Genomic DNA, 9,489 nt, shown 5'->3' with positions numbered 1-9,489 from the left:
ATTTCATCTTGATATTGAATGGAATATGCTAAAACATTACGTGTTTGTCTGGCAGTGTAGGCCCGTTTCTACTGAGCTGAGAGCGACTAAAAAATGAGAATGGAGGGAATGATTCACTTTCGTGAATATCCTTCACAAGAAGATACCATAAATGTCCTCATTCTCAAACTGGAGATGATGATGATGATGATCATGAGTAGTGGAGTTAACTAGTGGTTGTAAACACAACTAACTGGCAGTGACGAGATGATGACAAGGTAGTTTGGTGTTGCAGTTTTGCCATCTCGGTTTCAAAACAGCAACTCAAGCTTCCGTGAATGATGCTGAAGATATTCTAAACACTTGGAGTTGAGTGAATGTTTTATGTATAGATTATTGTTTATTTGGCCCCAAAGTTTGTGTAACTTAAGTGACTTTTAGAGGTATAAATACAGAATATCTTACTGTCCGTGGTTCCATACTGTATGTTTCTTGCGTATTTGTTGGTTTAGAAATTCAAAAATCTAACATACTTTTACAGAGTGATTGACGCAAAAGAAACAGGAAATACATTAGAGAGAATCCGTGGGAGGAAGTGGGGCTCCCTGTTTACATCTCTGTCTTACAGTTTCCAGGCTGACAAAGAAAGACCGCAACAACGCTTGGCGTGTAGCTGAAGTCACATGATCAGCAGAGGAACTACCAGACACCCTGCCTTCGGTACCTACCCACGGGCTGATATATAAACCTCTTCAACCCACATCGCAAAAACATACCAGAAAAGGCAGCGCTTGAAGAGAAAGGCAGAGTTTGTGGATACAAAACCAAAATGAACAAAACAAACTTGTTGGATTTTTTTATCTTTGGGATGGTTTCCATTCTTATAGCAGGTAACCGTGTGATCAACTCAAAAGCAAATCTGCGCTAAAATGTAAGTTTTTTAAAAAATTTGAAGTTAATTTCATGTTTTTCTTCACACAGGAGCCAGATGTGAGGCGATACACAGTGAAGTATTTGCTGCAGAAGGCTCGGATGTTGTACTACCCTGTAAATACCCTGCAATCCTGATCAGCAGTCCACCTGCGATTGTCTGGAGTCATAAGGAGAAAGGGTAAGATGAAACTTCGTCTTTTTGTTTTTTACATTTTTGCTATTCTCTTTCACTTTTCATATGCAGATTAACCAGCTTTAACCCCTTAAACACCAACAAACTTCCTCCTCATTCGCAAATAAAAGACTTGTATCTATATGCTGATGACTCTGGATTGTTGTGATTCCCCTTCATCTACAGAACTATTTGGAGGAAGGAACGGAACGGCCTGGAATACCGCGGCTCTCGATGGTCCCAGCGTGTGCAGTGCCCCCACCCCCAGCTTGAAAGTGGCACATTCAGCATTCAGATAAACAGCGTGACAGAGGACGATGTTGGACTTTATTCCTGTAAAGTGGACCTTAGAAGCCAAGTGATTGAAAAGCAAGTCATGCTCAGACTTATTAAAGGTAAGAAGCACTAATCAAGCACGCCTACACTCACTAATTACAAAAGACCACAGAGCTTTTTACCATAAAAGAAAGAAAGAAAGAATATAAAGAAATATTTATTTGTGATATAAAAGTCTGACCAATAAAATAAATATTATAACATCTGTAGTATGTAGTATTTACTGTAAATTGACAGAAATCTCACGTTCTTCATTTACAGTGTCCTTTTCTCCACCGGCTCCCCTCTCTGGGAGCAACACTGAACTCTCTTGTGCTTTGAAACCCTGGCGTCATGGAGTCTCTGTGGAGTGGATGTTAAACAACAATCCATATTTGCCTCAGCCTAAAACCGGCTTGCACAGTGACAAAGTTTCAAGGGTTTTAAAAGTCACCGAGAAAGAGAGAGGAACCTGGACCTGCGTCGTGACGTACAAAGGAGAAAGGGGCCAAGCTTCAGCAGCTCTGGATGTGAAAGGTGAAATATTAAGCTGGACAACTGATTTATGAAGCTGTTGGATAAAGTATTTTGTGCTCTTAACAATTTTCTTTCTTTCTTTCACAGGAATCATCCAACCACCCAAAGATAACGCCAAGGTTTACGCTACTGTGGGGTCTCCGGTCACTCTCCCCTGTGTGTTCTCCTCTGGTTTAAGAACTTTAAGCGCAGGCTGGGAGAAAATCAGTCCTGTGTCTCCATCCACCCGCGATCTCCAACTGCTTTCTTTGGCTTCGTCCTCACCTGATCAGCTCTCCCGGGATAAGTCTATCCGTATTAGTGAGGTCACATATGAGGACGAAGGAACGTACAGATGTGGTGGGAACGTAGCACAGCAAAGGCTGACTCGGACTATGCAGCTCATTGTTGCTAAAAGTAAGTTTCTGCTCTTTCAGTTTGAGGGAAAATCCAATGCACTTGTATTTTTGATATAAAATCATTTCTCTTGTTTCTTTTCTCAGTCGTCCGCTTAAAGCAAAAATACTCTACGATGCTGACCTGCGAGCTGAGCGATGCAAGCGAGGTCATCGAATACGTGTGGGCTCATGTGACTTACGATGAAAATGCCACCGCGATTCTTGGGTCCATCCAGAAGGGGAAGGATATAACGATTACCGACGGGTCAGAGGAGAGCTGGGGCGAATGGACGTGTAGTTTCTATGGGAAAGAAGGCCTTTTGGGGAATGTGACATACAATACTCATGTGATGAGTAAGTTCTCATTTTTGTTGTTTTTCTACTTCTGTTGTGCTGAAAAACAAATATTAACTATAAAGAATATTAAAACCTTTTTTAAATGTTTTTTTTTTTTTTTTTTGCAGGTGGTCTGAGCGGACAGAAATCCTCAAGCGCATCACATAACACCGCCACAGTGGTCGGCCTCAGCTTTCTCCTCATTGTTCTGCTCCTCATTGTGGCTCAGATGTACAAGAACCACCAAAGGGTAAAAATAACAAAATTTGTAATTTTGAAAAAAGAGCATAGAATAAATATCAAAGCGTGCATTCACAGATTATATCTGTAGGGATTACCTCAAATAACGCTGTACATCTCTTCCCCACAGAGGAAAAGGATCTTTCAGTATCCCGCCCTGGAGACCATTGTTCATACCATCTCCAACGAGCGGGAGGAGAGACAAAGGAACCGGGAGAAAATCTAAGGACACGTAAAATTCGAGGCTTCGCTGGAAGAATTTCAGAGCACTAAATTGAAGCAAAATCTCTTGCCGCCTGCAATATGTTGAGAGACTCTTGTTTACACAGATTTTGTAAATATTTTCAGAGCAGATACTGTAGCAATGCTGTTTCATTCAAACAAAAAATGAAATGCACTATATCCTGTGTTTCAGCTGTGCGTGTTTTAAACTGTTGTATGTGTGACGATTTATATTTGCTTTTAAATGACAAACTGAGAACAAACTGCTTGACAAATAAAGAGCATTTAACAGAAATAAATCTACTTTTTTATTACACATATGCACAGTCGAATTCCTGTTGGTCAGTGGCAGAGAACTATTGGTGCTCATATAAATAAAATGCACAGCAACTTAGAAAACAAGTTTCAGTATATTTACATCAAACACAAGCTCTATAAACCAAACACTGACTACATTTATCACTATTTTACATTCACTTCAGAATGGTCCAAAATTCAGACAGTAAGGACCAATGTGCTACAAATAAAATATTTGTGCAAAGAAGTGTCTTTTTTAAATCTCCTTTCCCTCTTTAGGTTGCTTCAACTTTTTATAAAAAGTCTACTATCCTTGTCAATTCATCGCTCTGAAATTAAGATTCACAGACTAAAATTTTAGCCAACCCACTGCGACTGACCTCAGCTAGCTGGCTGGCAGTTTAGTGCTGAAACTACAGCTGCAATGCCGCTTCCGCGCTACACCTGGCTGCACTCGCCATCTTCTTGCTCCGACAGTTCGCCGATACCATACAAGGCCAAAGATCGGTTGAATTCCTCCAGAAAGCCATTTGTGGAAGGACGTAAACGATCATTAACTTCTTCGTCATCAAAGCACCAGCCCGGCCAATCCACATTTACACCGTCTAGAAACACACTGAAAGGGGGAAACAGAAGGTCAAAGGTCATCATTCTTTCAACATTTACTGGGTCACAATCAGGTGACCTCTTAAAGAGGTTTTAGTCTACCTCAAGTTGGATGATGCATTTTTAATAAGCACATATATATAAAGCAATGTGCTTTCAGTGACAACATTAAAGATAAACACGCAGAATGTCCAGGTTTACCATTATGTTGCTTTTAGTACAGCATATTTATTGATGCATTAAGGTGCACATCACTCCGAGTGTAAACCTGTGTAAACACAGGCTTGAGGTGTTAACTGAGTCTATAAAAAGATTAAAATTACATTTTATATTACTAATTTGACACTGAAGAGTTGCAACTAATGTTATTAAACTGATGTAGAGGAGGCTATTTTAATTAACAGCGTAGTGAAGAAGAAGTTCAAAATAGTAAAAACACAGTAAAAGTAACCCTATACTTCAGTACTTATATCTATGTTTTCTATAGCATGTAGAATGATATATTAATACATATTATATAGATATTATATGTTACATAATACCTGTTATAATGTATAATGTACAAGCATTATGTATAATATTATGTATAACGATCCACAGTTTTCAATATTGTAAGAACACTTAATTAGAATAAATGTTCCAACAATAATTGAGGAATTATACATATTTTTTACTGACCAAAAGAACAATATTTAAATATAGAAAAAAGTAAATAAAAAATATTTTAGGAGTGCTGCTGACTCCGGCATAAAAAAGTAACTTTAAAACAAGAAAAATGTGTTTTTCTCAGTATTTTGTGAGAAAAAATTGCTTCATTATTATTCATTATGTTAATCAAAACCTAAGCGTGCTTATAGCGCATTGAGGTTAGAGACAGTAATTTAAAGTTTCCACTGTAACAGAACGGTCTATTCATTACCAGCCTACACCTCACTGAAAACTCATTTAAAGATTAGAAGCTTGACGGGCTTTAAGATATATTTTCCGATTAAAAGAAGTGATGCGTGCTAACTCTGTCCACTATTTTAAGTCAGTGAATTTTTTTAGTTAAATGTCTGATCTGCACTACAGCGTAAACTATTTGCTTCAACTCAAGTCTTTCAGTATGTGGGGCACATGAGAGAAAGCACCCCACCCGACCCCACTGTGGTCTTTACTGTGGTAAGTGCAGTATGCAGCAGAAATCAGCAGCAATGCAAGGCATTATGAAGGTACAAATACTGTAATACCACAAGTGACTTCAAATGTCACTGGAAATTTAAATGTAACAAATCTTCTTTGAACGTTATGGAAAACTGTGGCTTTTAAGGCTCAACTTGCGCTGTTTCATCTTGATAACCCAGCTATTCTGAGGAAAGCTTTTATACACATAACGATCTAAAGACAAAATATGTAATATGTAAATCTTTTGAGTTGATATGATAGGTGCATGTTTTCTCTGATGGTTGTCTGACGTGAGTAAATGTTCAGGGCTGTTGTTTTACATGTATTCCTTATGTCTTTATTCTTAGGGGATAAGGATCACTTGCCTGGCAGTAATCACTTGTTTTTAAATGTTAAGTAGTCCTGGTAGTGCTCATTTACAGCTCTGTGTTTATTCTCGGACTTTACTAGAGTAGCTTTGCATGATTCACAGTTCAAAATAGGCCTTATTTATCTTCTACTGGGCTTTGTTGCAGCCTCAGTCTGAAATAAGCCAGCTTTTTTCTCATTAGCGCCTCTAAAAAATAAAAGTTTTCTAAACAGCAGGTGGGTGGTGTGTATGCTCTTACAGTCAGTGCAGTGTGCCTGAGAAGACCATATTAGGGATATGGCCCCTCTTTGACGTCATTCGTAGGTTGAAACGAACATTTAGAGCGAAACAAAAGCCTGAGCTTTTGTTTCGCGGGGATTACATAAACAACCGAAAATGAGGAGAAGGATAAAAGGTCCCTTTTAAATAAAGTGTGAATAAGAATGAAAACAAAGGGGACATATCACTGCCATATACTGACCTGTTCCCCTGCTCATCTTCATCTCCATCTACCAGCTGCTCCTTCCACCCTTGACTCACGCTGAGGGCCTTGGGCCTTGCTACTTCCACTTCCTCCAAGTCTGTGTCTCTGTCTCCATCACTGCGTGGCGGCGAAGATGTGGCAGAAAATGAGGGAGAAGGTGAAGGGTATCTTGACCTCAGATTTGTTGTTTTTAAATTTCTGTCTTTTTTAAATCCTCCTCTCCCCCTCTCTCGGTCTTTTGCTCTTTCTAAAAGGCCCTCCAGTCGTGAGGAATGTTCATCGTCTGCTTGGGGTGGCGTGTATAAGCTACTGGGGCGAAGTCTGGCTTTTCCTTTTGGTTTCATGCTGGAAACGGAGGAACTTCTGTGGGTTTTTATTTTGGGCTTTTTGTTTTCAAACTTCGTGTCAGGCAGCTCAGATTCAGAGAAGGCTTGGGGATCAGAAAAGACTTGATCATTCCAAAACGTGTCTGGGTTTGACTTTAGGGAGCCCAGTTTGAGTGTCCGCTGTGGATTAGATTGGTCGGGCACGTAGGTAGGAAGAGAGTTTCTTTTCAGCTTTGGGTTGTAGTCTGAGCCTAAATTAGAGGGAGAGGAGTTATTTGAAGCAGCCCCAGTTTGTTCCAAACTCTGAAAAAACTCCTTAGATGTGCGAAAAGTGGCTGGATTTGTGCTGACTGGTCTCCTCCGTTGTATCCCAGGTGACTTTAAATTTCTGGAGGCCCACGCCTGTTGAGGTGTCTTCGTGTCTCCAAACAGACTGCCACTGGAATTTCTCCCTGTGTCCTGGTTCACGGAGAGGAAATCTGAGTCTTTTCTTGTTAATATTTCTTGTTGACTCTGCTGTCTTAAAAACTCAGGTCCCTTCATTATTATCGGTTGATAATTAAACTGTAAAGTGTCATCTTCATTTGTTGGGTAGTCAACATCTGGGAGTTCACCTGGTAAAAAACTGTATGTTCTTACTGTGTTGTGTTTAAATGGCGGTGCAGCACTTGTGAAAGAATCCAGAGGAGGGAAAGACTGTCTCAAAGTCATGCTCTGCTCCTCTGTCATCTGAGATTCAACAGTTCTGTCTTCATCCTCCCCCTGGGTTTCACCTTGATCTTGTCTCACTCCCAATTCTATCCATTCATGTCCCCTGAAAGCTGGTGGACGCCTCTTGCTCCCGATTTTGTCCTCCGTGTTATTGGGCTCAGTGCACGAAAAGGGTAACTCAGTTTTATTAGTGGTCATCTCATCTGGAGATTGATACGGTTCTGGCTCTGCCAACCCATTTATCGAGTTAGAGATATCATCAGTAGATTCGTCCATCGAGGTCTCCATTCCTGGCTGTGCAACAGGTTGTTCTTCTGTCTCCACATCATCTGTCATTGCTTCTTTGTCAGGGTTTTCATTTTGCCGGTTTGTCTCTGTCTCCTGTCTGTTGTGCTCTGCCTCTCTCAACTGCCTCAGTGTTTCCTAACAAACCATCCAAAGAAAAAAAATTGACTCAACTGGGTCACACATAAAAACACCCATTTACCACCTACTGCCGTCACTCTCTAACGAATGAGCTACGACATGAAATTCATAAATGGCTTGCAAATACAGGGCACAGATTCTATCTGCCATTCATTTTTCCATGAAGCACCCCAAGTTCTACTAGCAATACTGTGTCAATACTTTGTTTTAGATGTTTTATGAAACTGGATTGATTTGTGGGCGGGAACTGAAAAGGCACCTTTGAAGATAAAAGCCTATTTTAAATTTTACTGGACTTTCTCAAGATAAAATTTAACCAGGATCTGCAGTTTGGGACAAATACGCCAGAAAAATCTCCCCGTTTGGGGCAGTACAAAAAAATCATGCAGTCTTGTAAAGTCTTTTGCAGGACTTAAAATGAAATTCTTTATCAAAAAACAAAGGCTAGATTGAGCAAATATGACAAGTTGTCCAACAAAAATGAAAATATCCGTGGATATATCAGTGAAAATATCACACCAAAACAAATTCCAGCCAGAGCCAAATTCAGGAGGTTCAGGATCGGACTCTAATTATAAGTGAAAAATAATTTTATTAAATATATGCATATTTTTAATTTTTGGAGCCAACTTTGCAGATAGTCTGATAACTCAGATTAAGACCAAAATATATTAGAAGGCACTAAAAACACAACATGCTGCACAGTCACTTCACATACTGGCCTTTTTCCACTGCTCTACATACCACTGACATAGACTGGCTAACAACAAGAACATCCGCTTAAGCTGAGACAAAACATAACTCAAGTGCACAATGATACATTTCCACTGAGAAGATGGAAAATTATGCAAAGCAGGACAGTAAAAAGTAGGCATGCATTCTTGCAGCTTTCTGTTCTAACAGGTGACCACAAAGTAACTTTTATCCAACCTTCCATTTATCCTCAGTGCACAGCAGCTGAGCTGTTCTGCTCCCCTCCCCAGTAGTACATGTTTAGTTGCATGTTTTCCTTAAACAGCTGGCTGCCTGAGTAGTGTCCAAAAATGATACGGGCTTCTCTGCTAACAAGGCCAGGGATGGAGTTGCTCTCACTTCTAGAAATCTGACACAATTAAATATTTTTTTGGAGGAAGTTAAAAAAAGATTCCAAAACATGACTATCCAGAGTCATGACTGAAAATAGGTCACTGAGCTTGTGTCTTATTTATAGCAACAGTGTAACACTGAATGGCTGCAATAAGAAGATACTTTTAATGTTCTGTCAACTATTTGGGGTCTAAACCAAAACCTGACACTGTCATTCTCATAGCAAAGGGTATGGTGCTCTTACAGATAAAGTTTAAGCCAGACTACAAAGATTTCAAAATTTCTAATATTTTATTTTATTTTTTGTTACCTTCGCTTGGTTGATGGTGGACACCCATATGGAGCAAATCTCTGAGGTGCTGGCGATAAGTATGACGGCATTCATAGCGCTCTGAAGCTCACCTACCTCCACAAGGAGAAATGAACCTGAGAGAGGCAGACAGACAGTTAGATTATCCTTTTTCAAATAATTAAGCTACATCCAAGCGTCTCGACTCTGTTTAAAAGAAAGTGCTACACACATCCATCTTTCAGTGGTATGCAGTACATCCTGTCGAGGGCCAGAGGAGGTCGAACCACCTTCAGCCGCTCTGTTTTCTTCTGGACTTTGGTGAGTAGAAGCACATCTGAGAAAAGCAGAGCCACCAACTCCAGCTACATCATACCAAGAAAAAGGAAAAAAAATTAATAAATACAAAGTAATTTGTAGTAGTTTTGAGGAACGCAAATTAAAATCATAACAATTAAGTGCACAGTTTTTGCTCACTTTACTGTCTTTCCTGCCTCGAACCTTCAAGTTCTCCTCCAGCAGCAGCTTGCGTACAACTCGACGACTTACACCTTTGATGGGGCACGTTAGGTCAAACTTGCAGATTTCTCGGACATGCTGTCAATGAAATCAACCTCATGTAAATATCAGTAGCATTTCA

General features: G+C 39.9%; 2 protein-coding genes across 2 annotated transcripts in view; one reads left to right on the top strand and one right to left on the bottom strand.

The window, feature by feature from the left end:
- Nucleotides 1-607: 607 nt before the first annotated feature.
- Nucleotides 608-3,258, top strand: LOC116323776 (contactin-2-like). The gene is made up of 8 exons (XM_031744217.2): nt 608-869; nt 961-1,090; nt 1,271-1,479; nt 1,682-1,936; nt 2,024-2,332; nt 2,419-2,667; nt 2,778-2,899; nt 3,020-3,258. Exons 1-8 carry the CDS (start codon nt 809-811, stop codon nt 3,113-3,115), a joined length of 1,431 nt encoding a protein of 476 aa, XP_031600077.1. The 5' UTR covers nt 608-808; the 3' UTR covers nt 3,116-3,258.
- Nucleotides 3,259-3,406: 148 nt separating this feature from the next.
- plekhg6 (pleckstrin homology domain containing, family G (with RhoGef domain) member 6) overlaps nt 3,407-9,489 on the bottom strand; it is a 15,163-nt gene continuing 9,080 nt past the window's right edge. Inside the window, exons 11-15 of the mRNA XM_031744352.2 lie at nt 9,327-9,446; nt 9,082-9,214; nt 8,871-8,986; nt 6,009-7,471; nt 3,407-4,024 (exon numbers count right to left, since the gene is read on the bottom strand). Coding sequence (XP_031600212.2) covers nt 3,847-4,024; nt 6,009-7,471; nt 8,871-8,986; nt 9,082-9,214; nt 9,327-9,446 — 2,010 coding nt within the window. The 3' untranslated portion in view covers nt 3,407-3,846. The remainder of the gene's footprint in view (nt 4,025-6,008; nt 7,472-8,870; nt 8,987-9,081; nt 9,215-9,326; nt 9,447-9,489) is intronic.

Source organism: Oreochromis aureus, linkage group 11 (genome assembly GCF_013358895.1).
Source record: "Oreochromis aureus strain Israel breed Guangdong linkage group 11, ZZ_aureus, whole genome shotgun sequence".
NCBI classification, from domain to species: domain Eukaryota; kingdom Metazoa; phylum Chordata; class Actinopteri; order Cichliformes; family Cichlidae; genus Oreochromis; species Oreochromis aureus.
Note: the sequence above shows the minus strand (reverse complement) of the source record. Positions and strands in the feature narration are given on the sequence as shown.

What these genes read in the sequence shown, in the direction of transcription:
- LOC116323776 (XM_031744217.2), top strand. Translation starts at nt 809, where the DNA reads ATGAACAAAACAAACTTGTTGGATTTTTTTATCTTTGGGATGGTTTCC. An exon ending in GGTTTCCATTCTTATAGCAG is followed by an intron (nt 870 to 960) that starts GTAACCGTGTGA and finishes TTCTTCACACAG; the next exon opens with GAGCCAGATGTGAGGCGATA. An exon ending in TGTACAAGAACCACCAAAGG is followed by an intron (nt 2,900 to 3,019) that starts GTAAAAATAACA and finishes TCTTCCCCACAG; the next exon opens with AGGAAAAGGATCTTTCAGTA.